The sequence below is a fragment of the Pelodiscus sinensis genome, chromosome 2 (genome assembly GCF_052426305.1).
Source record: "Pelodiscus sinensis isolate ZL-2025 chromosome 2, ASM5242630v1, whole genome shotgun sequence".
NCBI lineage: Eukaryota > Metazoa > Chordata > Testudines > Trionychidae > Pelodiscus > Pelodiscus sinensis.
The window spans coordinates 9,672,180-9,699,904 of record NC_143053.1 but is presented as its reverse complement, the minus strand read 5'-3'; the positions used below and the strand labels follow the sequence as shown (position 1 = coordinate 9,699,904).

Genomic DNA, 27,725 nt, shown 5'->3' with positions numbered 1-27,725 from the left:
TCAAGGGGTAATCTTAGTGACCCACTGATACAGCCATTCCACTGTTTTACAAAACTTAATATAAAAAAACGAGACTTGAAGAGCTTGCAAAGAAAGCAAAGCAATGTAAAAACTAAGAGGCAAGACAGAAGTTGATGAAACCAAGAGGAGGAAGATAACCATTCAAGAACTCGTAAAGCGTAAATAGGACTTTCCCTTTTGGAGCTATGAAGGCTAGTATGCCCCGTAAATACTAATGCTATGTAACATTGTTAATATATAAGTTATGCAACAGTATCCTTAACATATCTTGAAATACTACAACAATTAAAAATATATACTATTTTTATATTTAATATTTGTATTACTTGCCCTCACCAGGACTAGAGCCACATTGGGCTAAGTACTACTGAAACACAAAGCATAGGACTAGACTAAAGATCTTATCCAATGCCAAAGTCAAGAAAAGAGAGAGAGACAGTGATCATTTACCGGTACTTAATAATTTAAAAAGTGTGCACAACTGTAATAAAGGTACTTGGTTCTTCTGCCCATCACAAAAGACTATGCTAGAACAGTGGTTCTTAAACTTTTTGGCCCATGGCCCAACCAGCTCAATGCAAACCTTCCCATGGACCACCAACTGCTAACAGAAACTCACCATTAATTATATAATTACAGTTTGAAACTCTCTTAACCAGGATTCTCTGGTCTGGCAACATCCATGATCCAGCACAGATGTTGCAAGACCAGAAAGTCTCGGTGGAAAGCCAGTGGCAAGGATCCCTGTGGGGCCGTCAGGGCAGTGGGCTGCCCGCAGTGAGCCGATAGAGGAGACATCCAGTGTGTGGCAGCAGGTCTGTCTAGCGGGGTTGGGAGACACGTATGTGACTGCCTGGCGGGATCTGCAGCACATGGCTGCATGGTAGGTCCTGGAGCCCCAGCATGGCACGTGCAGCTGTCCAGTGGGTCCCAGAGCCCCAACACGGTGCGCATTCCTGCCCAGTGGATCCCGGAGCCAGGGCAGCAGTGGCTGCTCTATAGGATCAGTGGGGCCAGCAGGAGGTGAAGAGCCTGCCAGGAGGTCAGCGGGCCGGGCAGGGGTCCAGCTGCAGGGGGTTCAGAAATGAGACTCTCTGGTCTGGCAAAATCCCTCATCAGGGACCGGTCAGGTCCCAAGGGTGTCAGACGAAGGAGGTCCAACATGTTTGCCCAAGCCATTTTGCTAGTGCTGCAACTAGGGAGAATGGTTTAATTTAACCAATAAGAAAGGAAATATAAATCAAAACTTAAACAAATTAAGCACTTTAACTTTTTCGTGTTTATTTAAAATGAAGTTTGGTAAACTAAGTAAAATATTAATTTCCGTCCAATATAAAAGGTTCCCATGTTTTATTTATGGCAAGGGCAGGGAACTTTTTTGGGTCAGAGGCCACTGACGCACAGAAAAATCAGTAGGGGGCCACACAAGTGAGAAGCAAAAAACCCTCTCCAAAAACCCCAACCCTCACTGATGTAGCCCCAACTGAGACACCTCACTCCTCTGGTGCTCTGGCCCCACAGGGCAAGGGGGAGGGACAGGAAGGACTGAAGTTCAGGGAGTCCAATAGGCAAGATTAACTCTTCTGGGGTTCCGGAGTTAGTGGGTTTTGTGGATACCCCTCCCCCAGGCTCTGGGGTGTGGCCAAAATGAGATCAGTGTGCAGGACAGGACTGCCAGTGAGTGGAATGGGGGTGCAGCATCTGGGAAAAAGCTGGGATGCAGGAGGGGATGAAGGTCAGAGGTCTGGGTGGGAGGTAAGGTGTAGGAGCACGCTGGGAGTAGAGAAGTATCTGGCCAGGAGGGAGAGTGCAGGAGCAGGGTGAAGATAGGGTGTCTGGCCAAGGAGTATGGGTGCAGCAGCAGGGTGGGGGTACTCAAATTGAAGCAACTATCAGGCTGGATGGGGGATAAGGGGGTTTCCATGAATTATTCAGTCAATTTTTTACATCTGTAGTTTAGCTTTCACCCTTTATGATCTTTACTTTTCACATTTGCTCATCTGAAGAAGCGGACTGTGCCCATGAAAGCTCATGATACCATCTACATGTTTTGTTAGTCTTTAAAGAGCTACCAGACTATTTGCTGTTTTTTACGTTTATCCTGTACAGACTAACTCAGCAATCCCTCAGACACATTTGCCCTGTTTGGGCAACAAGACATAGATCAGCCAATTTCACTTTCAGTTCTTCACAGTGGTTCAGATCCAGGAGGGAATACAGCTGTCTGAAAAGACTGCTTCCACTGCACAAAGCACCATGGGACAAACCCTAGGGACCAGAACTACTGCTGTCCAGGGATCAGGGAAACTAGGGTAGAAGTGAGAGTTACCAGATGGGTTTCAAAAAAATACCGGACACACTTCATCTCAGAATGGGAAGGGGGGGCTGGCTGGGAGGGGGTCAGGAGGAGCAGGGCTCCCCAGGGGAGGGGGAAGGAACCAAGAATGACTGGGAGAGGATCAGGGGAAGTGGGGGGAGGAGGGAGAAGAGAAAGGAACCGGCCAGCAGGAAGCAGGGCTGGCTGGGAGTGGGTCGCAGGGAGTGGGTCTGGCCGGAGAGGAACCGTCTGGTGGGTAGCAGGGTTAACCTGGGCACACGCAAATCCAGAGGTGCTGCCGGTCCTGCTAACTGTCCTGGCGGGGCACACGCAAGAGTCTGGCCCTGGGGATTCCATTCCACCCCAGCCCTGCCCCCGCTTCCCTCCCCTTAAGTCAGACCCCTAGATACGAACGGGGGGGCCCCGCTAGTGTGGAGTGCCTCCCCCACTGTCGCTGCCTCCGGCGGCATGGGGGGCGCTTCCCCCCAGCAGACCAGGGAGACACAGAGCAGCTTTTCTCGCCGCGGAGGACGCGGGTGCTAGGACCACCGAGACGTGCCGCAGTCCCGCCACCCGCGTCCTCCATGGCGAGAAAAGCCGCTCTGCGTCTCCCTGGTCTGTTGGGGGGGGGCGCGCGCAAGCTACTGCGCCCCCCCCCCAGCAGACCAGGCTTTTCTCGCCGACGCCTGAGGTAGAGCAGCTAGGGGGCTGCTGGGTTGGTCCCACAGTGCCGAGGTGCGGCGCAACTGGACCAACCCAGCAGCACCCCAGCTGCTCTGCCCCAGGTGTCCCCAAGTCAGCCGCTGCTGAAACTGACCAGCGGCTGACTACAGGAAGCCCGAAGCAGAGCTGCTCTGCCCTGGGCTTCCTGGAATCAGCCGCTCATCAGTTTCAGCAGTGGTTGACTTGGGGACACCTGGGGTAGAGCAGCTGGGGTGCTGCCAGGTTGGTCCCCGCAGCGCCGAGGTGCGGCGCAACTGGACCAACCCAGCAGCACCCCAGCTGCTCTGCCCCAAGTGTGTCTGATTCAGCCGCTGCTGGTCAGTTTCAACAGCAGCTGAATCTGGATGCCAGTTCCGACTTACATACAAATTCAACTTAAGAACAAACCTACAGTCCCTATCTTGTACCTAACCCGGGGACTGCCTGTACTGCCTGGCTGGTAGACACACAGTACACAACTACATACTGATACTCCTGATAATAATAAAACTTAATTAGAAAATACTGGACATTTGTGTGTCCAGTATTTTCTCAATTTGTTTCCCGGAAAGAAAGCTCGAATACCGGACACCTGGCAACCCTAAGTGAAGGGGGGGGGGGGAAAATGGGAGCTGCACAGGAAGTAACTGAGGGCAGGACAAGGAGAACCAATGGGAAGGAAGGGTACAGGTGCAGGAATGGACAGGTCACTTAAGTTGGGAGACAGGGGACACACAAGAGAGGTCATGGGCTCTGCTTAGGAGAGACCCCAGGGAACAGGACACCAGCGGGGAGGAGGGAGTAACCAGGGAAAGGGCAGAGGCCACTGTTGTGGGGAGCAGGCGACAGGGCACCAAGGAAAGGGCAGCAGGTGAAGCACAGGTTGGAGGAAAGCAGGCGACAGGGCACCAAGGAAAGGGGCAGCAGGTGAAGCACAGGTTGGAGGAAAGCAGGCGACAGGGCACCAAGGAAAGGGGCAGCAGGTGAAGCACAGGTTGGAGGAAAGCAGGCGACAGGGCACCAAGGAAAGGGCCAGCAGGTGAAGCACAGGTTGGAGGAAAGCAGGCGACAGGGCACCAAGGAAAGGGCCAGCAGGTGAAGCACAGGTTGGAGGAAAGCAGGCGACAGGGCACCAAGGAAAGGGGCAGCAGGTGAAGCACAGGTTGGAGGAAAGCAGGCGACAGGGCACCAAGGAAAGGGCCAGCAGGTGAAGCACAGGTTGGAGGAAAGCAGGCGACAGGGCACCAAGGAAAGGGGCAGCAGGTGAAGCACAGGTTGGAGGAAAGCAGGCGACAGGGCTCCAAGGAAAGGGCCAGCAGGTGAAGCACAGGTTGGAGGAAAGCAGGCGACAGGGCTCCAAGGAAAGGGCCAGCAGGTGAAGCACAGGTTGGAGGAAAGCAGGCGACAGGGCTCCAAGGAAAGGGCCAGCAGGTGAAGCACAGGTTGGAGGAAAGCAGGCGACAGGGCACCAAGGAAAGGGGCAGCAGGTGAAGCACAGGTTGGAGGAAAGCAGGCGACAGGGCACCAAGGAAAGGGCCAGCAGGTGAAGCACAGGTTGGAGGAAAGCAGGCGACAGGGCTCCAAGGAAAGGGCCAGCAGGTGAAGCACAGGTTGGAGGAAAGCAGGCGACAGGGCACCAAGGAAAGGGCCAGCAGGTGAAGCACAGGTTGGAGGAAAGCAGGCGACAGGGCACCAAGGAAAGGGCCAGCAGGTGAAGCACAGGTTGGAGGAAAGCAGGCGACAGGGCACCAAGGAAAGGGCCAGCAGGTGAAGCACAGGTTGGAGGAAAGCAGGCGACAGGGCTCCAAGGAAAGGGCCAGCAGGTGAAGCACAGGTTGGAGGAAAGCAGGCGACAGGGCACCAAGGAAAGGGCAGCAGGTGAAGCACAGGTTGGAGGAAAGCAGGCGACAGGGCACCAAGGAAAGGGCCAGCAGGTGAAGCACAGGTTGGAGGAAAGCAGGCGACAGGGCACCAAGGAAAGGGCCAGCAGGTGAAGCACAGGTTGGAGGAAAGCAGGCGACAGGGCACCAAGGAAAGGGCAGCAGGAAAAGGACAGTTGGTGGGGAGCAGGGTACCGGGCACCCAGACAGGGGAGGCAGCAGGAAAAGGGCACAGGCCCCAGCTGGAGGAAGCAGGGGACAGAGGCAGCAGGAAAGGGGCAGTCACCCCTGCGGGGGAGGGGAGAACAGGAGACAGGGCACACAGGAAAAGGGCAGGGACTCCAGTCTGAGGGGGCATCCCGAGGGAGAGGGGACTCAGGGAGAGAGGCTGGGGGGCGGGGAGCTAGGGAAGGGGGGCGGCAGGAAAAGCGAGGGGCCCCCGCGGGAGGCAGAGGAAGGGGCAGCAGGGAGAACACCCGCGGGACAGGGCTCCGTGAGCGGCGGGCAGCTGCCGCCCAGCAGAGCCCGCCGCGGGCGCACCCCCCGCCCGTCCCGGCCTCGATTCAACCCCCCCGCCCGGCACGGGGGGAGGGAGCGGGGCGGGTAACGCGACGCGGGTCGGGGACACTCACAGCCCCGGCAGGAACCGACTCCGCCTCCTCCTCCAGCCGGGCTCGCGCAAGAGGGGTGGGGAGGGAGCGGAACTGACGGCAACGGCAGCCCTCAACCTCCACCCGCCTCGCAGGGCGACAAAGGGCGCATGCGCCTGCCGCTGCCTTCCACCTGCCCTTGCTCCTGAGAGCGAGGCTACCAGCAAGGGAAAGGGGGCAGGGCGGGCGGAGGGCGAGGCATCCAAGGGGCGGGGACATGTGGGCGGGGCTACTCCCAGGACGCCCCGCCCCGCTCTGCTGTTTGGTGACCTGAGGTCTTGGCTGGGGGAAGTAGTAGAGCATGGGTTCCCAAACTGGGGGGCGTGCCCCTGGGGGGGAGAGAGGCAACCCAGCCACACACACCCCCATCAATCCCACCCCAAGTTTTGCTGGTATTTTTTTTGGAGGGGGGGCGTGAATGTTTCTCAAAAATCAAAAAGGGGGCGTGATGCCGAAAAGTTTGGGAACCACTGCAGTAGAGACGGAAGGGTGACTCCAGGGAGCCTTAGGAGCCTCACTAAATAGACCAGGAACCCACTGTGCTGGGTGCTGCACAGACACAGAACAAAGCCCCAGAGAGCTGACAAGCGATAGTGGCTAGTTATAGCGGCCCATGGTGACCACAGTCATTTTTTGTATGTATTTGTTCAGTGACATCTGGTTTTATCAGTGTATCAACTAGTACTTCTACTTTTAACAGTTTTGTCTCCATCCCAGATGCCTCTTACACTGCTTTGCTAATGAATAACAAACCTGTGTAGCTGCTGATCCCTCAGAGCCACCAGCCTGTGAAGTCACGCCTGAGTGCATTAATGCTATGCCCAGCCATCCATGAATAAGTACAGAGCCAAACCCCCATATCTGTCAGTCCCAAGCTTTGACCACCAAAAATGTGTTGGGTACTGTTCAGTATCTATTGAATTGTATACACTCATAAACTAGTCAGACCAACAAAGAGTAATGAATATACATCAGCACTGCTGAAATCAAACACACTGATTTCGATAAAAGACGTTTATTAGTTAGCAATCGATAGATTTTAACTGATTTACAAGTGGTAAGACATAAAGGTCATGTAACTCCAAGGCATTGAGATCACAGAGAAGGGACAGTGAAGTCCACTCTACTGCCTTAGCTGAGTGTTTGCTGACTTTTAGCTCATGCTATAGAACAGAGGTGAGGAATCATTTTTGGGTTGGTGGCCACTAACCCACGGAAAAATCAGTGAGGGACTGCACATAAGTGAGAAACCATTAAAAAAATCACACCTCACCAGAGTAGGCTCCCCAGTGCTGCTGTGGACCAGCCTCTGTTTGTGAGGAGCTCAGACCACAGACAGGGTCTGCTGCCAAGGGGCTGCTATATCAGGCTACATCTACACTGCGGGTTTTTTGTGGAAGAGGAAATGCAAATGAAGTGCTCATTTGCATATCTTGCTCTCTCATTTGCATATATTCTTCTGATCCTTTTTGTGGCAGGTTGGGCAGAAGAGGAAGGAGAGCTCAGTGGTTTGAGCATTGGCTTGCTAACCTGGAAGTTGTAAGTTCAAACCTTGCAGGGGCCATTTAGGGGTCTGGGATAAATCTGTCAGGGATGGTACTTGGTCCTACTGTGAAGGCAGGGGACATGACTTCTCAAGGTCCCTTCCAGCTCTATGAGACAACATCTCTCCAGATATTATATGAGAAGAGGTTTTTTACAATAAAAAGCCCTATGTAGATGGGGCCATTTGTCAGGAAGAAACCCTTTGCGCAAAAGCCTGTAAATATCATTTTTTGAGGAATAAGGGATCTTGCACAAAAGGTTTTTTTTCCAACAAATGGCCCTGTCTATACAGGGCTTTTTATTGCAAAAACCTCTTCCGCAAAAATGATTGGAAGAATATATGCAAATGAGAGTGCAAGATATGCAAATGAGCACTCCATTTGCATTTCCTCTTCTGCAAAAAACCCACCGTGTAGACATAACCTCAGAGGCAACAGCATGGGGCAGCAGGCAGCAAGTTTGCATGGGGAGCTGGTTTTTAAAATGGCTCCCCTGGTGGACCAGCTCTGCCTGCCACCCTGCAGTGCTGCCTCTGATACAGAAGCAGAAGCGCGAGGTGACAGGGAGCTCCCTGGGACAGAAAGTGGGGCAGAGAGCACACTGGCTGCCAACCCGCCCCCAGTGACTATCAAATAGTTGTGCAATCACTAATATTTCATGCCGTTACATGACTATTCCATTACACAATATCTAACATCCTTAGAGGCGACGCCACCTGTACCTCTTATGCCACAATGATGTTACAAGCTCCAGGATAAATGCTGGTTCTGGTTAACTAGCCCCTGAGCACCCAAAACTACTCTCTGTAGGAATTTGCTACTTAGAGTATACTGCGCATGCTCACATGAACTGACCATGTCTGGAGTTTGTCTGGAAATGGGTGACGGGGAGGGATCACGTGAGGATTACCTGTTGTTACCTTGACTGAGGAAGGTTTCTGATCAAAGGGAGCATAGATTCCAGCAAGCTCCTGGAGCAATATCTCATTGGAGATGAAAGGGCATGTTCAGGCAGCTATTTTGACGTCTGTAGGGTAAAGATGAGCCAGAGGATTTATATTACAGACCAACTATCTTAATTTTTGTACCTGGGAAGTTACAGGAACAAATAATTAAGCAATCAGTTTGCAAACATCTAGAAGAAAATAAGGTGATAAGTAACAGTAAGCATGGATTTGTCAAGAACAATTTATATCAAACCAACCTGATGGATTTCTCTTACAGGATAAGAAATCTTGTGGCTCGGGGGGAAGTGATAGATGTGGTATATCTTGTCTTTAGTAAAACTTTTGATACTTTGACCGTCTTGTAAACAAATTAGGGAAATGCTACCTACATGGAGCTATTATAAGGTGCATGCATAACTGGTTGCAAATTCATTCCCCATCAGTGGTTCACAGTCATTGCTGGAAAAGCATAATGAGTGAGGTCACACAGAGATCAAGCCTGGGTCTGGTGCAACTGTTCATCAATGATTTAGATCAGTAATTCTCAAAGTTCACAATGGGCCCACTTTGTTTATCTAAAGGGTCTGTAGCCATAGAGCCTCACAGCTGCCATTGGCTCTGGTTTGCCATTTACAACCAAGGGGAGTTACAGGAAAGCAGCAGCCCGGGCCATGCCACTTCCCGCGGCTCCTCCTGACTAGAAACAGCAAACCAGAGCCAATGGGAGCCGTGAGGGCCAGAGAAGAGCAATGACAATGGTTAATGATCTAGGAAAAAATGACCTATGATGGAAGATTTTAAAAATTGGGTTTGTTTAGTCTGTAAAAAGAAGTCTGAGGGTACATGATAATAATTTTCAAGTACCTAAAAGATAGTTATAATGAGAAAGGAGAAAAATTGTTCTTTACCACTGGGGCTTGACAAAAAGCAATGGCCTTAAATTGCAGCAAGGGAGGTTTAGGTTGGATGTCAGGAAAACCTTCCTAACGCTCAGGTTGGTTATCCACTAGAAAAAAATTGACTTGGCAGATGATGGACTCTCCATCTTTGGCCATTTTTAAGAAGTTAGACAAACACCTGTCAGGGATGGTATAGAATAGATCAGGGGTTGGCAACGGACAGCACGCATGCCATAAGTGGCATGTGAGTTGATTTTGAGTGGCATGTGCAGAGGGAGCTCAGCCCCGCGCTGCTGCTGGTGCCTCGTGGCTGGTGCACAACCGCAACACCAGTTCTGGGGGGGGGGGGGGCAAGCAAGGAGGCTGCAGATTGGGATGTGCACAACTGGCCAGTACTGTCCCCCTCCTCTGCCCACCCAACTTATTGCAGAGCTGGTGAAAGCAGGTGAGCCACTGGTGGTGGTGGTGGCGGCACACCTAGGCTCAGCTGGGCAAGTTCCTCCGGGGGCCAGCGCCTGGACTTGGGCCACATGGCTGCGGCAGCTACTCCTCCGGCAATTGGGGGCAGGACTGGGATCAGGGCTGCAGCAGCTGCTCCTCCAGTAGCCAGGGCCAGGGCTGCAAGGCAGAGCAGGGCTGCTCCAGGGACAGCCAGTCTGCATGGAGAAGCGGGGCTGCTCCAGGGGCTGGAGCTGCTCTGGGAGTGTCTGGGCCACGTGATGGAGCGGGGCTGCTCCAGGGGCCAGAGCTGCTCCGAGGGCAGCTAGGCCACATGGGAGAGAGGGGCGCCCCGATCTGGCTGCCTGGGGTAGGTTGGAGTGAGGTTGGGGTACAGCAGCCGCAGGCTCGCTTTGGGGCACTGTTTTCCTGCTTTGGAGGGGCGTGTGTGTGGAACTGCCTTCCAGCCCCTCTGCTGCCATTGCCTGGGAGTCCTGACCCCACCTCCTCCAGCCCGCTGCTCTCAACCTTTTGCACAGCCCCAGCCCTGCAGCCCCAGCTCTCCCCGCTCTGCTCGCCTCCTTTTCTGCCTTGTGGTGCCCCTGGCAGACAGGCTAAAGATGGCGCTGAAGTCATGCCCAGCCACCAGCACCTCTCTAGAGGGTGAATGCTGCCCAGGCTGCGGCTCTGGGGCTGGGTGGCGGGGGCGGCTTAGGCAGCGAGGAAAACGCGTAGGGGTCTCCGGTCCCAAAGCTGTGTTGGCCTGTAGCACCTGGGTCCCTGGCAGGAAGGTGATGGTGCCATGGACTGGACCCTCATGGGACCCCAACCCCCGGCAGGGCTGGACACCCTGGGGTCACCCATCCAACCCCTGCCTTGCCCATTTCCCTGACCCCCCACCCCAGCCACCCTGACTCCAACCTGTGCTGATTATACAGCATTGTGCCCCAGCAAGATTGGAGCTCACACCAGCTTCCTATGTAGAGGGGGAAGTCCCAAGACTCCACACCACATCCAGCTTCTGGGAAAGTACACACATGCTGCTCCCCCGCCTCCCCTTCCCACAGGAAAAGCTGGAGCAGAGCCCAGGGCAGGAGACCAAGTGGGTGTGCGGTGGAGAGAGCCCCTCCCGGGGTGGGGGGCAGGAAAGCAGCCCAGGGCAGGAGGGTTAAATCTTGGCATGCCACTTCAGAAAGGTTGCTGACCCCTGGAACAGATGGTACTTGGTGCTGCCGTGAGTGCGGAAGACAGTTATTTGTAGGAATTTGCTACATCAGGTGGTAGATTTTTGTACAATAGCAACGAGGAGTCCTGTGGCACCTTATAGACTAACTGAAGTGTTGGAGCATAAGCTTTCATGGGCAAAGACCCACTTCATCAGATGCACGTCTACATGCATGGCTACATGCATCTGACGAAGTGGGTCTTTGCCCACGAAAGCTTATGCTCCAACACTTCAGTTTAGTAGTCTATATAAGGTGCCATAGGACTCCTTGCCGCTTTTGCAGATTCAGACTAACACGGCTACCCCTCCGATACTTGTACAATAGCAGTTTCCTACAATCCAGTAACTCCTATAGGTGGCATATTTCTAGGGTTTCCGTATTTGAACTTTCAAAAAAGAGCACACCTGGAGAGGGAGTTGAAGCAAAATGCAGGACAATGTAGCACTTTAAAGACTAACAAGATGGTTTATTAGATGATGAGCTTTCGTGGGCCAGACCCACTTCATTTGATCTGAGGAAGTGGGTCTGGCCCACGAAAGCTCATCATCTAATAAACCATCTTGTTAGTCTTTAAAGTGCTACATTGTCCTGCATTTTGCTTCAACTACCCCAGACTAACACGGCTACATTTCTATCACTGGAGAGGGAGTGTATCTGTATCTGCCAACACATGAATACAAGGTGAGTTGGCAGATACTGATACACTTTTTTGAAAGTTCAAAGATGGAAACCCTCACATTTCTACACAGAGCAGTTTCAGGAACCCAACAGTGAGCAAGGGCTAGCCACAGGGATTTGCTCCCTCAGCTAGCGGTCTTCCACCACAGCCGTTCCCCACAGCCCATCCCCTATCAGCAACTGCTACAGGGAGCAGCTTCCTACGCTCCTCCCGCGGAGCCTCTCAAGGGAGCCTCCAAGAAGGGGCGGGGCTGATGCATCAATTGTAGCCCTTCCCCTAGGAGAGCAGGCTGGATGACTCCAGCGAGGGAGAGGTGCATCCTGGGAGGTGTAGTCCTCCGCCTGCCCCCCGCGCGCAAGAGCGCACGAGCAGAAAACTACCACTCCCGCAGGGCTGTGCTTCCCGGCCTGGCGCTTGGAACGACGGTTGAGGCCGGGGCGCTGGAGCGGCGCGGAAAATGGCGGCGGCGAGGCTGAGCGGCGGAGACAACCGTCTGGTGTCGCTGCCCCTCTCCCGGATCCGGGTGATCATGAAGAGCTCGCCGGAGGTGTCCAGCATCAACCAGGACGCGCTGTTCCTCACCGCCAAGGCCACGGTACCGGGCTCGGATCTCCTGGCGGGGCCGGGCGAGGAGCTCGGCGGGGCTGGGGCCAGGCCCGAGTGGGACTCGTGCTCTTTGGTCGCTGGCACCAGGCACGCTCGTGCGGGGCGCGACCTGCTTTGGAGAAGCCTTTGGCAGCATCTGTTTCCAGCCCCTGGGGGGAGGGGGCTGAAAGCGGGGGGGGGGGGGTGCCAGTGAAATCGCTCAATCCGTTTCCTCAGGGAAGGGGAGGTTGTCCTGACTCACTAGATGTGTTGGGTTGCAGCCTGGCGCGTGGCAAAAATCGTGCCAGGGATTGGGGGGGGGGGGGGGGGTTTAATAGCAGCCTTCAACTTCCTGAAGGGGGGTTCCAAAGAGGATGGAGAGAGGCTGTTCTCAGTAGTGACAGATGGCAGAACAAGGAGCAATGGGCTCAAGCTGTGGTGGGAGAGGTCCAGGTTGGATATTAGGAAAAACTATTTCACTAGGAGGGTGGTGAGGCACTGGAGTGGGTTCCCTAGGGAAGTAGTGGAGTCTCCATCCCTAGAGGTGTTTAAGTCTTGGATTGACAAAGCCCTGGCCGGGTTGATTTAGTTGGGATTGGTCCTGCCTAGAGCAGGGGGCTGGACTTGCTGACCTTCTGAGGTCTCTTCCAGCTCTATGATTCTATGATCATTGCCCCTCCTGCTTCCATGAAGCATAGAGTATCCGTAGATCAAAGTCTGAGGCCTGTCTGCTCTCCCTGTTCGTGAGGGTTCAAACAAAAGCTCAGGACATTCATGGAGGTTAGGTCCATCAAGGGTTATTGGCCAGGATGGATAGGAATGGTGTCTGTATCCTCTGTTTGTTGGGAGCTGGAATGGGTGACAGGGCGTGGCTCATCTGTTTTGTTCCTTCCTTTTTGGGCACCTGCTATTGACCGCAGGATACTGGGCTAGATGGACTTTGGGTCTGACCCAGTATGGCCGTTCTTATGAGGAATCACAAATGCGCTGGTGTTAGAATGCCAGCCAGCTCCTTTTCTGAGTTCCTCAGATTTTTGTGTCTTGACCTAGACTTCCACAAGCATCTCCAAAGGGGGAAATTACATGCAATTTTAGAAGTGCTTTTTGGATCCCCTTTTCAGCAAAATAAACCTGACTAGGCACAGGCATTTAGTTGAAAATCATTGTGCACCTCCTATGCATGCTGCCAGGGAAAGCAGCACGTGTAGAAGCTGCACGTAGGGGATTACCTTTTTAGTAACTGAACTGCAAGATCCTGTACCACAATATTATTATCTGAATATTGACAAGGTTTCAGTTATCAAAATTCATCAGATAATTGAGACATTCTAGTAAGACCAGTGCATGATCTAGTTGATCATATATGTTCCTGGGTGTAGCCATGGAATACAGCATTACACTTTTCGCTTCTGCTAAACCTGGTCTACACTAAAATGTTAGGTAAGCCAATTTAGAGTCAGAGAGTTGTTGTTAACGGTTCTAAATCCTGCTGGAAAGGGATAACAAGTGGAGTTCCTCAAGGGTCTGTTTTGGGACCCGTACTGTTCAATATCTTCATCAATGATGTAGATATTGGGATAGAGAGTACGCTTATTAAGTTTGCAGATGATACCAAACTGGGTGGGGTTGCGACTTCTTTGGAGGATAGGGACATAATTCAAAATGACCTTAGCAAGTTAGAGAAATGGTCAGAGGTAAACAGGATGAGGTTTAATAAAGAGAAATGCAAAGTGCTCCACTTAGGAAGGAACAATCAGTTCCATACATACAAGATGGGAAGCGACTGTCTAGGAAGGAGCATGGCGGAAAGGGATCTAGGGGTCATAGTGGACCACAAGTTGAATATGAGTCAACAGTGTGATGCTGTTGCAAAAAAAGCAAATATGATTCTAGGTTGTATCAACAGGTGTGTTGTAAGCAAAACTCGTGAAGTCATTCTGCCGCTCTACTCTGTACTAGTTAGTCCTCAGCTGGAGTACTGTGTCCAGTTCTGGGCGCCACATTTCAAGAAAGATGTGGAGAAATTGGAAAGGGTCCAGAGAAGAGCGACAAGAATGATTAAAGGTTTAGAGAACATGACCTATGAAGCCAGGCTTCATGAACTGGGCTTGTTTAGTTTGGAAAAAAGAAGATTAAGGGGGGACATGATAGCGGTTTTCAAATATCTAAAAGGGTGTCACAAGGAGGAAGGAGAAAATTTGTTCCTCTTGGTTTCTGAGGACAGGACAAGGAGTAATGGGCTCAAAGTGCAGCAGGGGAGGTTTAGATTGGACATTAGGAAAAAATTCCTAACTGTCAGGGTGGTCAAATATTGGAATAAATTGCCAAGGGAGGTGGTGGAATCTCCCTCTCTGGAGATATTTAAGAACAGGTTAGATAGACATCTGTCAGGGATGGTCTAGACAGAGCTTGGTCCTGCCTTGAGGGCGGGGGGTTGGACTCGATGACCTCTCGAGGTCCCTTCCAGTCCTATGATTCTATGATTCTATGTCAATCTAATTATTTCAGTCTATACAGTAATGCCTTTACTGTAGAAGTGCCCTATTACACTCACATCATAACTCCTTGAGATATTTAAGAACAGGTTAGATAGACATCAGGGATAGATAGTCAGGGATGGTGTAGGTGGAGCTTGGTCCTGCCTTGAGGGCGGGGGGCTGGACTGGATGACCTCTTGAGGTCCCTTCCAGTCCTATTATTCTATGATTCTATGATTCTATCCTCCTCTATAAGAAGCATAAGACATTTGTCTGTGTAGTTAGGGTGACAAAGTATTCCTGTAGACATTGTTCCTTGCATGTATTGGCTGTCATTCTTGTCAACTTCAGGGTTCTGGTGCAGCCATGAAATTGACAAGAAAGTTGGCTTCCTGCTGGAAGCATAGCTGTGCCTGGCAGGGAGCTCTGATCCCCGAGCTTAGGGTGGCTGCCCTGTTTCTGTCAAGGAGCCAAGGAGCCAAGAAGCCCAGTGTAGCTGCCCCGTTTCCAGGGTGGAGCTGAAGTGGGAGGGCATCCCAACTACAGCTATGTGCAGAGCTAAGATCGCTGGCTCTCAGCCTCCTACCCTGTCCCTCTTATGTTGATGGAAGTGCTCCTGGTGGAGATATACACCACTGTCAGAAGGACAGTGAGACTGTGTCTACATTGGCATGTTTTTGCACAAAAGCGGGTGCTTTTGCGCAAAAACATGCTGCCTATCTACACTGGCGGGGAGTTCTTGCGCAAGAACACAAGTTCTGATGTGTGAAATCAGTGCTTCTTGCGCAAGAACTATGATGCTCCCGCTCAGGAATAAGCCCTCTTGCGCAACTGTTCTTGTGCAAGAGGCCAGTGTAGACAGGCAACATGAATTTCTTGTGCAAGAAAGCCTGATGGCTAAAATGGCCATCAGAGCTTTCTTGCTCAAGAGAGCGTCTACACTGGCACGGATGCTCTTGCGCAAAAGCACATCTCTTGTGCAAAAGCACATGCCAGTGTAGACACTCTCTTGCGCAAATACTTTAACGCAAAAACTCTTGTGTTAAAAGTATTTGCACAAAATCTTGCCAATGTAGACGTAGCCTGAGTGATTATGTGAACCACCCTAGCAATCACTGCAGTGGCTTAAGTTGACTTGACTTAAGTTTTATAGTGTGGACATGCCCTGATATAAAGCTCTGTGACATTCAGTGGAAGTTGCCCCTTGGTGAGTGATGGACTTAATTTGTACTAAATGTAACCTGACGGTCTCTTTCATTATTTCTTTTAATAGGGAAGGAGTCTTTTATCACTTAAGTAGTGGAAACTAGCAAGCATTTTTGCATTATTTAATTACACCCAGAAATATTTTCTTGATATCATCTATCCCATTAGTGTCTGCAGCAGGGATGACAGACTTGAGTGAGTGACACACGTTGTTAGTCTAAGGCCCCAGTTCTGCAATTGGCTACTCACAGATGTACACCTTTGTCTGCTTACACAGCTACATCAAAATTAGTGGGACTCTGTAAGTGCAGGGCAGTGGCTGCATGCAACTAATGCCCGGATTGGGCCTTAAATAAGGGCTTGAAACTTTGCAGCCAGCTGTACACAGGAATTAAGAATTTGACAGGTTTCTTTTCTTTTTTTTTCAGGAGCTCTTTGTCCAGTATTTAGCCACTTACTCCTACAAACATGGCCGCGGGAAAGAGAAGAGATCCCTAACCTATAGTGATCTATCCCACACAGCAGAGGAATCTGAAACGTTTCAGTTCCTTGCTGGTACGTATAGCAATTGTGGCAAATCAGTATGTGCGACTGAAAATAAGGAACAGCTCCTGCATAGCAGTAGTTGTCATTGCAAAGCTATTACTGTAAAGTCTCTTTTTGACTGTTAACAGTTCATGGTCCAAATAATTGACAGACATTCTGCATTAATGAATAGGCTGCTTTTTTCATTGATGTAAAAATGCACAAAGCCATGGGACAGAATCATTGCACCTCCAATTATTACAACAGTCATACTTAACATTCAAGTTGCTGTCTTTCTAGCACCTTTTAACAGTATCCCTGAGTAGTGAACAGTATCTCAATTTTACAACTCAGAAAACACAGGTACAGAGTGATTAAAGTGACTTTAAAGTCAGTTTGAGAGAGGAATACCAAGGAAGTATGTAACTCCATCTTCTGTTTTAACCTATAGACAAGATTCCCTTTAATAACTTCATATGTGCCCAAAACTATATATGTTAATTTTAAATTCTCAAATATCGTTTCTCACATTTGTTTATGCCACGCTCTCTTAAATCATTTTAATTGATTGGGCATAATGCTTACCCTCTTCAAATAAATTTCTCATTCTGAGTAGTAAGACCTTCTAGTTCATAAGATTTTACTAGTGCATCAGTCCCATTTGTGTCACCTTCTAGCAATATTTCTTTACTACTCTGTCTCCTTGCCATGATATCTTTATCTTGAATAGGCAGCCTACATTGAGTGCAGGGAAATAGCTTGTAAGAAGTACAATCTTGAACGGTGCATACTGAATTAAGGTAAACTGGTCCCCCTCAAGTGAAAAGCAAAGCAGCTTCAGAGAGTAAAACCTAAGAAATTACTATATCTGTATCAGAATCAAACAAATTCCCTCATATGGGTTACTAATACTTTAATGGGACAATATCTCTATCACAATACACTTCTAATATCACAGTGGCTACATTCTTTTTCCAATGATACCAGTTAGATTAGAAGAAACCTGATTATACCCAAGCCTGAAAAAATAGCCTCACAGTTCATTGGATGCAATTTGTTGCAGCGATCTAGATGGTACAGTAATAAATTATTCTAAATCTTTGTTGTAACTGAAAATATTACAAAAGAAGGAATTGTGCCTTTCAGATATCTTACCAAAGAAGATCCTTGCTAGCAAATACCTGAAAATGCTTGAAAGAGAGAAGAGGGATGGAAAAGTGGAAGACGAAGAAGATGAAGATGATGATGACAAAGAGGAAGAGAGTGAGGAGGAAGATGATGAATCTTAATAGTATCAAACAACTAGCTTTATAGTTAGTCTCTTTCCTTCAGTATAAAGTATTGGTTTAGCTCTCTGTTTTTGTTTTTCCCAAGCTAATCCACATTGTTGAGTTTTGGGAGCTGGGAAGGCTTGTGACGGTTGGGAATCCACCTGCTAGGTTTACCTATCTGTTTGAGAGTTGCTGTCTTGTTTACTTTAAATTGAAACAATTAGATATTACAGTCCCCTTGAAGGAAGGAATTCTTTCCTTTAATATGGAAAACCAGGGGAACTGTACATACAGATCTTTAGACAGAATCAGCTCAAACTATTTTAAAGTAACTTCTTCAGACAATCATCATCCAAATAGAGCCTTGTAAGCAACCCTCATGCATCAATTCCAAAGGCTTTGGCTAGGTGGGACTCTTCTTGTAGCTAATAGTTCTGCTTAATGAGTGACGGGGGTTGCACATACTTCATCTACAATTCTGAGATCACCTCCACCTATTGCCTAGCATCCTGTTTGAACGCTCCCACTGCATCAACCCCACAGAAACTGTAATATGGCTACCATTGTAATACAGTTTTAAATCACCAAGTTTGCAAGAGAACAGGATGCAGGCATAGACCAGTTATAATCCGTGGTATCACTCTGCAGTTGTATTGTTTAGAAGTATTAACTAATTATGTAAATATGTATATCTAGATATTTTGTCACTCAGAGGATTCTACTTTTGTAGTTTACTGCCAATAGTGCTCTACCTGTGAGGTTTATTAAATATAGATTGCTATATGTTGTATGGCAAGAAAAAGAACTTTTTTTACCATTTGAGTGGTAGAATTGGCATATTTTTTACTACTGTAAAAATGGAAAATAGCCGGTGTATTACATTTTTTACAATAAATGTCTTTTAAAAGTGGAAATTAATGCAGAGACCCGTGAAAGCATTCTTGTACTTTGTACAATGTTAACTGTTGGGCCCAACTTACTCACTATGTATTTATAAATGTGGCTAGTAAATAGGGGATGAGTGGTGATCTGCCACACTCTAGAAAGGTAAGTGTGAAAGATCCCTAAACCCAAGGGTGACTTTAGTATGTTCAAGGAAAATTGAAACTGTTGGTTACAGTGTCTGTGCATTAAAATTAACTGTAACATGTGCCTGTATAGTTGCTTTCCAGTATCTCTTAATTGTAGTGTGTTGGAAGTGATGTCTCTTCAATTTACACAAGCTAGGGGGAACCTCAGACCCTCAAGGTTCAGGGCTCCCCCTTGCAGTGGGGAACCTATGCTAGCACTCCAGCCCCCTTGCTAATCCCTACAGAGCTCGAACACACAAAATCTACTAGGCTGGGACCCCCGCAGGCTCTGGTGTATGAAGGGAATACGGGGAGTGTCTTCCTCTCTCAGTTGTGATCCATGTCAGTGAGGGTTTGGGGGTTTGTGTGTGTGTGTGCACGTGCAGCCCCCAATGGACTTTTCTGTGGCTCAGTGCACCCTAACAAAAAAAAAGTTCCCCAGCCCTGGTTTAGATCTTTATTCAGGAAAAAGCCTAGTCAGGCCTGTTCCAACTCTTTGCAGAAAAGTGGATCCCCATTGGTAACAACCCTATGGGGAGAGATGAAAGAATAACAATGGGGGAGAGAGCTGGAGGGGAGCAAGCACATGTATGCTATCCAAATAAAAGAGGCAGGCTCAGCAGCAGTTTGGAGGAATAAAGAAGGAATGAAAAAAACTTCTGTCCTTCAAAAAATATTTTGTAAGATCTGTTGTTAATTACAACAGATCAATGTTACAAATACACATTTCTACACTCTATAGTTAAAACTTCTGACAGTGCATGTATGAAAGAAACATTGTCACAGTGTGTAATGGGAAACTCAAGAAACATTGTCACAGTGTGTAATGGGAAGAAGCCCATGAGGTAGCTTCCGCCCTCCAGCCTTTTCCTGATATCAAAGGCCAACTCATGTTTTTCCACATCTTTTTTTCAAAGCCTGTCTTAGCTGTGCATCTGCCATGGCCCAGGAAATATGGAACCCCCGGCCAACTGTTCAGTTTTGCTGTAAACAATACAAACCCCGCTCATCTTATCCTGCTGTATTTCTAGAGCCAAACCAGGAGCTGGATTATAAAATGTCTTTCAAGCAACCCTGCAGCAAGCCATTAAAAATCCTGTTTAGTGTTGGAAGCTGTGTGGCAGCTGAGCACAGCAGAGTGCCATTTTGGGTCCTGGAAAACAGCACTGACTTGTGGGAGTACATCATTCTGTAACTATGGGGTGACAAACAATGGCTTCAGAACTTGTGCATAGAGAAGGCCACTTTCCAGGAACTTAGTGCAGAGCTTCCCCCAACCCCAAAGTGCAACAATACGAAAATAAGACCTACCCTGCTTGTGGAGAATAAAGTGGCAATTGCGCTGTGGCACCATGCAATGCTGGTTTATGAGGAATTAATCTGGAGTAGGGGACATCAGTGTGGGAGCAGATGTGACTGAGAGCCAAGCGTGCAGGGCTATTAATTTCTGCTAAGTGTATTGATTCTGGGCAACACGCAGGACATAGTAGATGGATTTGGCTCATTGGGATTCCCCAACTGCACTGGGGTGATAGCATTCATATCCCTATCTTGGCACAGGCCCACCTTGCGAAAAAGTACATAAATGGTGAGGGGCACTTCTTGATGATCTAGCAAGTGCTAACAGATCATGGGGCATTTCACCAACATCGACATAGGATGGTCAGGAAAGGTGCGTGGCACATTCATCTTTAGGAACATAGGTCTGTTGAGAGAACTGTAATCATGGACTTTCTTTCCAGATCACAAAATAACCATTGATGATATTGAAATGCCTATAGTGAACATAGGAGATGCATCCTACTTGCTCTCATGGCTCATGCAGCTGTACAGTGGCTACTTAGACAGCAGTAAGGAGTGGTTCAACAGTCGTCTGAGCAAGTGCAGCACAGTGATGGAATGTGCCTTTGGATGTTCAAAACAGCGGTTCCCAACCACCATCTTTTTTTTTCCAGTACATATTGATGATTAAGTGTCCAGGATGCAAGATAAAGAAACAAAGGTTATCTACTTATAATTGGAGATAGACTCTGCATATTCACACTCCTGGCTGATCCTTCCCCTTTTCTGCAGAGCCCTAACTATTCATGGCTCTGCATTAGTGCTGGAAAGAAATAGAGCAGCAACTAGTACTATGCGGCTTTTTATTGACTCCCCCTTTCATACTCAAATGTTGAAGCGAGGGGTGGGGAAGCGCATGTGAATACTTCAATAGGCAGTACCAGTAGAGCGTTGCATAGTCAGTGCATAGCCCCAGAGCGTGAATATGCAGAGTCCCATCCTGAATAACCTCAGTTAACAATAAGTAACCTTCATTTCCATTCCTAGTTAAAGATTTAAATCAACATCACTTAGTGCACAAATAGGTCAGCTTTGCTCTTTGCATTAAACCAAAGTTCAGATGCAGAGTCTATTATAATGCTAAAAAAATCAAAAGTACCAGTTACAAGGCCAGCCTGATAATATAGGGCTTATACTTGAACTAGGTGGTCGCCTACTGTACCAGGCTTTAAGGGGGGGGCGGGGCAAATTAGAAGTGATTTTTTTCTATATAAAATATACATCAATGTGTTATCTCTTATAAACAAAAGTATCAAATATTGTACATGACAAACAGTGCATTATTGTCATGTCAGAAGTTATTTATTTTACATTGTGGAGTATGGCTATGCATGTAAATACAGTTAAAATGTGTCATGGCATAGCTTCACAAGAACACCATCTGGGTTTGCTCCCTGGGGGTGTGGAGTTTGGCAGTTCATTCTCAGTAGCCCAATTTTGGCCAGTCACACAGTTGAGTCAGTGCCTTTGGATGTGACTCAGGCTACATGCACAAGAACTTTTTGCAGAAGAGATCTTGCTTTTTCCAATAGGGGTTTCTTGCGCAAGAAATCCCTGTTGTCTGTCCACACATGCCTTTTTGCACAAGAACTCTGGTGCAAAAAGGCTTATTCCTTGTAGAAAGAGGAATAACTCTTGCACAAAAAAAGCTCTGTTTTCTGACAAACTACTGTCCTTTTTCTTGCTCAAAAACACGCTTGTAGTGTGGATGCTCCATGAGTTTTTGCGCAAAAACTCAGCACTGTAGATGTAGCCCAAGTGAATTACAAGCTGATCAGCCACCTGCAACAATTGTTTTGCCATGTTAAGAGCTGTGATCCTGAAGACACTGTGCCATGAAGAATTTGTATTGTGTTGGTCCTGAAAAAATTGGTAAGAGTAACAAGATTGTAAAACAAGATGGGAGTCTCAAACTGATGCCTTGAAACCTCTTGGAAATATCTATAATGCACTCATTGAAATTTCGGATGATACTGTACTACCCTAATGGGATCATCTGGCAATATGGTGCATCCAGAAACAGAAGCTCTTGCAAATGGTCTTTGCAAGTTACAATTTGTAGTTTCACTCATTTTTGTGGTATCTTGTTTGAGATGAACATTACGGCTACGTCTAGACTGGCATGATTTTTCGCAAATGCTTTTAACGGAAAAGTGTCCGTGCCAATCTAGACGCGGTTTTGCGCAAGAAAGCCCCAATCGCCATTTTTGCCATCAGGGCTTCTTGCACAAAACGGTTTTTACCTGTCTACACTGGCCCTCTTGCGCAAAAGCATTTGTGCAAAAGGGCTTTTTCCCGAGCGGAAGCAGCATAGTATTTGCGCAAGAACACTGACAATCTTACATTAGATCGTCAGTGTTCTTGCGCAAATTCAAGTGGCCAGTGTAGACAGCTGGCTAGTTTTTCCACAAAAGCGGCCGCTTTTGCGGAAAAACTTGCCAGTCTAGATGCAGCGTACCAATATGACACTTCAGGCAAAGGACTTTAACATACATTCTGCTATATAACAGCTGCATCAGACAAAAAACTTTGAGGCAGAATGCAGGAGTGATGAAGCATTTGAAAAAGTGAGGTTGCTGAGGAATTTGATCTACCAACTGATTTTGAACCAAAACCAGCACGTATTTGGAGAAAGAAGCAACAGTTCACATATAAGGCAAAAGACAAATCAGTTCAGGATCCAAAACAAAAATTCAAAGTAAACTTCTACTTTTCAGTCCTAGATACTGCAGTCCTGTCAGTTAAAGAATGATTTGAGAAAATACAGAAGGTTTATTCAATTTTCCTCAATGATGTGCATAGTTTGCAAACTAAGACTTCAAAATAGGTATTAGAACATTGATTGAACCTAGAGCTGGCATTACAACATGGACATTCAAAAGCTATTGATGAAATAGATTTATGCAGTGAACAGAAGGCTATTTCACAACAACTTCCAAGACATCTTATACCGCAAGATGTCATGATATTTATTTCTGAACACAGATAGCTTTCCTAACATCTTCATTGCTCTTGGAATTCCCTTGACTCTTGCAGTTTCAGTTGCTAGTGAGGAACACAGCCTTTCAACTTTAAAATAGCTAAAGACATACCTTTGTTCTTTCATGCTGAAAGAGAGACTTGTTGGACTGGCCACCATCCCCGATTGAGCACATAATAGCTTCACAATTTTGCATCAAGCACCTACCTTATTGTCCAATGCGCAAAAACAAAAGTATGAAAAGCAAATTTCTAAATGTTTACACAAATCAATGACCCAGTGCAAAAGGGTTATAACTCAAAACCAGTCTCCTTCCGTATCAAGGAATAATGATTTCCATAGCTCCAAAAGTCAGTTCCTTTGGAAGGACGATAGTTGGAATTTGAACTGCAACTGTTTATAGCACTGACAAGAAACACTATGTACAGCTCAAACTGGTTACCCTATACAATATAATTGTTAGGGTTAATAAAAAGTAGACAAAATCAATAAAATATTTATATTTTTTATTGTTGATGTTGAATGTCAAGTAAATAAAATTTAATTTCATTCTCAACTGCTCATTTTTCTCTATATTGAATGGGAGGGGGGCGCCAAAAATCCTTGGGCCAGCCCTGGTTACAATGCATTTTCTCAATCTGACCCCAGAATGACTTAGGAACAGTCATTAAATGAGCCATTTCACACAGGACTAATATTAGTTTCAATCTCTAAGTCTGATAATGAATAGTTTCCAATTAACCCTAAAACTAAAACAAAAGATAAAGTGTCTTTTTTTAACATAAGAACAGCCATACTGGGTCAGACCAATGGTCCATCCAGCCCAGTATCCTGTCTGCCGACAGTGGCCAATACCAGATGCCCCAGAGGGAGGGAACACAACAGGTAATCATCACATGATCCTTCCCATGTCAACCATCTCCAGTGAAACAGAGGCTAGGGAAACAATTCCTACTCATCCTGGCTAATAGCCACTGATGGGTACAGAGAAGAGCGACAAGAATGATTAAAGGTTTAGAGAACATGACCTATGAAGCCAGGCTTCATGAACTGGGCTTGTTTAGTTTGGAAAAAAGAAGATTAAGGGGGGACATGATAGCGGCTTTCAAATATCTAAAAGGGTGTCACAAGGAGGAAGGAGAAAATTTTGTTCCTCTTGGTTTCTGAGGACAGGACAAGGAGTAATGGGCTTAAAGTGCAGCAGGGGAGGTTTAGATTGGACATTAGGAAAAAATTCCTGTCAGGGTGGTCAAATATTGGAATAAATTGCCAAGGGAGGTGGTGGAATCTCCCTCTCTGGAGATATTTAAGAACAGGTTAGATAGACATCTGTCAGGGATGGTGTAGACGGAGCTTGATCCTGCCTTGAGGGCGGGGGGCTGGACTCGATGACCTCTCGAGGTCCCTTCCAGTCCTATGATTCTATGATTCTATGGACCTAATCTCCATGAATCTATCTAGCTCTTTTTTTAATCCTGTTCAAGTCCTAGCCTTTACCACAATCTCTGGCAAGGAGTTCCACAGATTGACTGTACGCTGAGTGAAGAAAAACTTCCTTTTGTTTGTTTTAAACCTGCTGACTATTAATTTCATGTGGTGAGCCCTAGTTCTTATATTGTGGGAATAAGTAAATAAGTTTTGCTTATTCACTTTTTCCACACCAGTCATGATTTTATAGACCTCTATCATATCCCCCCTTAATCTTTTCTTTTCTAAGCTGAAACGTCCGAGTCTTTTTAATCTCTCTTCATATGAGTCCCATTCCAAACCCCTTATCATTTTTTTTGCTCTTTTCTGAACCTTTTCTGTGGAGAGTGGGAGGGGCATCACAGTCCAGGCTGCCCAAGCCCCACCCCTTCTGCCTGAAGCCCCGCCCCTTCCAGGAGCAAGGAACAGCTCCACCCTGCCACCTTGCTTATAGGCCTAGCTAGCATAGCAGCTCTCCTAGCCTCAGGTGTGATAAATCCAGGAAGCAGCCACTGTTAAACAGCAAAAGTAAAGTGGTTTCCCCAGGTAGATAGCCATGTCAAAGTTAATGGTGCTTTTTGACTTCTGACCTCTGCCTGCTGGTGGGGGAGGGAGGAGCAATTGCCCAGGGGCCTGGGTGATTTAAAAGAGCCAGAGTGCCCTGGCTACTGCTGTGATTGTGGCACCTGGGAACTCTGCACCCAGCTCTTTTAAATTGCTCGGGTGGGCCACATGCATTGCATGGGTGTCAGGTGGCACACACACCTCTTGGAGAAGGCTAGCCCCCAGTTCCACTCCTTTCAGTATATTATCCTAATTTTACAGACTGGGAACAGAGGCACAGAAAGATGAAGGTAAAAAATATCCACTAATTTTGAGTGCTCAATTTTAGAAGTCTAGCCATTGATTTTTCAGAATACTTAGCATTATATTGTGCTTTATATGTCCAAAGCACATCCTCCCATTGACCTCAGTTGCAGCTGTGTGTTTTCAGTGCTGCTCCAAATCAGCCCCCGAGGTCTAAAGTGAGACATCCAGAAGACAAGATATGCACAGTTAGTGATCACCCGTCACAAGTTTGAATTAGGTGATTTCGCCAGCACCACACAGGAAGTCTATGACAGAAAAAAGGGTAGAATCTGATTTTTCAGTGCAGCATTCAACTGCTTTACCCCTGAAACCATCTTTTCTCTTCCTGCAATCCACTGCCTTCCTTAACTACACATCTTCCAACTTTTGCATACAAGGTAAAGTTCTACAGACAACGGCCTTCTGAACAACTCTGATTCATCTCCAAAGTAGCACCATCTCGTGCACTAATGAAGCATGAGTCCCGTGGAAAAGTGATCTTTGATTATATGATCACATACCTTCATAATAAATATACAGATGGGCTGTGTCTAGACTGGTCAGTTTTTCCGGAAAATCAGCCGCTTTTCCGGAAAAACTTGCCAGCTGTCTACAATGGCCACTTGAATTTCTGCAAAAGCACTGACTTCCTACTGTAAGAAATCAGTATTTTTTTGCGGAAATAGTATGCTGCTCACGTTCAGGCAAAAGTCCCTTTTGCGCAAAACTTTTGCACAGAAGGGCCAGTATAGACAGCTGAGATTTGTTTTGCGCAAAAGCGCATCTAGATTGGCCACGGACGCTTTTCCGCAAAAAGTGCTTTTGCGGAAAAGCGTCCGTGCCAATCTAGATGAGCTTTTCCGAAAATGCTTTTAACAGAAAACTTTTCCTTTAAAAGGCATTTCCGGAAAATCATGCCAGTCTAGACGTAGCCATGGGGTGTGAACAAGGCTGACCCTAGGGGTTGCAGGACATGGGGCCTGGGACAACTCTCGCTCCCCAAGTATCCACCCTGCTTTTTCCCAACTAGGGTTGCCAGGTGTCCAGTTTTCGTGGCCCTGTCCGGTTTAAAAAAAAACCGCCCACACCCCCCAGAAAAGACTGGACATGTAAATTGTCAGTTTTTCTCGTATAGAAGGTCAGCAGGGACATTTTCCCCCTGCCGTGTTTGGCAGGGCGAGTGGGAATTTAAAGCCTTTTTTTTTTTTTTTGGCTCATGTTTGGTCTCCTGGTTTTCCCCGCCATGTTTGGGATTTTTTGTGAAAGTATCTGGGCAACCCTATTCCCAACTCTGCTCCTTCCTTGCCTCCACTCCAGCCTGCGCCCACTGGGATATCCCTTGACACAACAACAATCAGAACAATGAACAATGGCTGGAAGCTGAAGTCAGATAAATGATACTGTACGTGAAGGCAAATCTGTAAGGCACTACAGATGGCTTCTCAGCTCAAAGCACCACGGTTGCTTCTTTGGCAGGAGACAAAGTCTGTCTGTATCAAGCCTAGGAGGAGATGGAGTGGTCCACAGAAATTCCTGTGTGCAGCTTTACCTGATAGATAAGTTGCAGGAACTGTATAGTGGCAGATATGCAACAATATTCAGTCAGAACATAATTCAGAGAGGCCAACCTACGCTGAACCTCTGCTTTCTGGTCAGTAAGGTTTTACTGGATTGTGAATTACTGGTTTGCACATAACTACAAACTTATGAGTATTGTGTAGAATGCAGAAAGGATAACCCAACAAGGAGCTCTATTTAGAAGGGATAGGAAATCCATTTACCTTAAAGAAAAGAAACTGTAATCAAGTCATTCCTTAATAAGTACCTACATGGGGTACACATATTTGATAATAGGCTCTTCTATCTGGTAGTGAAAGGTGTAACTATCAAATTGCTGTGCGTTGAAGCTAGACGCATTCAGACTAGGAACAAGAGGTGTACATTTTTAACAGTGAGGGTAATTAACCACTGGAATAATTTATCAAAGAAAAACTTAAAAAACAACCAATAGTCTAGAAGCACCTTAAAGACTACAAAACATCGAGATTGTTTCATGCACTTTCGTGGGTGCTGAAAGCTCATGATACCGTGTACATGTTTTGTTCGTCTTTACGATGCTACTAGACTATTAATTCTTTAAGTTTTTCTAGTTATAGACTAACTCGGCTACCCCTCTGAAGCAATTTATCAAAGGTTATGGTAGGTTCTCCATCACTGGCAGTTTTTAAAATCAAGACTGGATTTTTTTTTAAATTTGCTTTTGGAGTTATTATGGGGAAGTTATATAGCCTCTGTTTCACAGAGAAGATGATTATAATGGTTCATCTATATTTTAAAGAGTTTCTTCCTGGTACTTTGTCCCCAAATATTCTGTGCATGCTGGTAAACACCTACCAATGCTTCTTTTATCATTTACTTCAGGGTTACTTAGAGGATTGTGGATACTGTATTTTGAAGGTCACATATAATGTAAGATTCCATACAGAGCAAGGTGTCTGAGTGCTACCCTCAGTCACTGAAATCCCAGTAAGCCTCTTCCTCCTTATGAACATGTATTTAAATAAAAACTCACAAGAAACTAAAATAACAAAGCACACTTGTCATCTTGGAACTTTAGATAGTGAACATCAGTACCCCCATGCTACAAGGAT

At 47.2% G+C, this 27,725-nt stretch overlaps 2 protein-coding genes across 3 annotated transcripts in view; one reads left to right on the top strand and one right to left on the bottom strand.

The window, feature by feature from the left end:
- The window catches only part of TRAPPC9 (trafficking protein particle complex subunit 9), a 655,570-nt gene extending 649,867 nt beyond the window's left edge, over positions 1-5,703 (bottom strand). For both annotated transcript variants that reach the window (XM_075920070.2, XM_075920072.2), the window contains exon 1: positions 5,553-5,703. The gene's annotated coding sequence lies outside the window, so the exon portion shown is untranslated. The remainder of the gene's footprint in view (positions 1-5,552) is intronic.
- A 5,998-nt stretch (positions 5,704-11,701) lies between these two features.
- Positions 11,702-18,525, top strand: CHRAC1 (chromatin accessibility complex subunit 1). Its single transcript, XM_075920069.2, has 3 exons — positions 11,702-11,898; positions 16,000-16,126; positions 17,243-18,525. Exons 1-3 carry the CDS (start codon positions 11,761-11,763, stop codon positions 17,383-17,385), a joined length of 408 nt encoding a protein of 135 aa, XP_075776184.2. The 5' UTR covers positions 11,702-11,760; the 3' UTR covers positions 17,386-18,525.
- The last annotated feature ends 9,200 nt before the right edge of the window (positions 18,526-27,725 follow it).

Bases quoted from the DNA above. Each gene is read 5' to 3' on its own strand.
- CHRAC1 (XM_075920069.2), top strand. From the start codon at position 11,761: ATGGCGGCGGCGAGGCTGAGCGGCGGAGACAACCGTCTGGTGTCGCTG. The intron at 11,899-15,999 runs GTACCGGGCTCG...TTTTTTTTTCAG, and splicing joins TCCTCACCGCCAAGGCCACG to GAGCTCTTTGTCCAGTATTT. The intron at 16,127-17,242 runs GTACGTATAGCA...TGTGCCTTTCAG, and splicing joins AACGTTTCAGTTCCTTGCTG to ATATCTTACCAAAGAAGATC.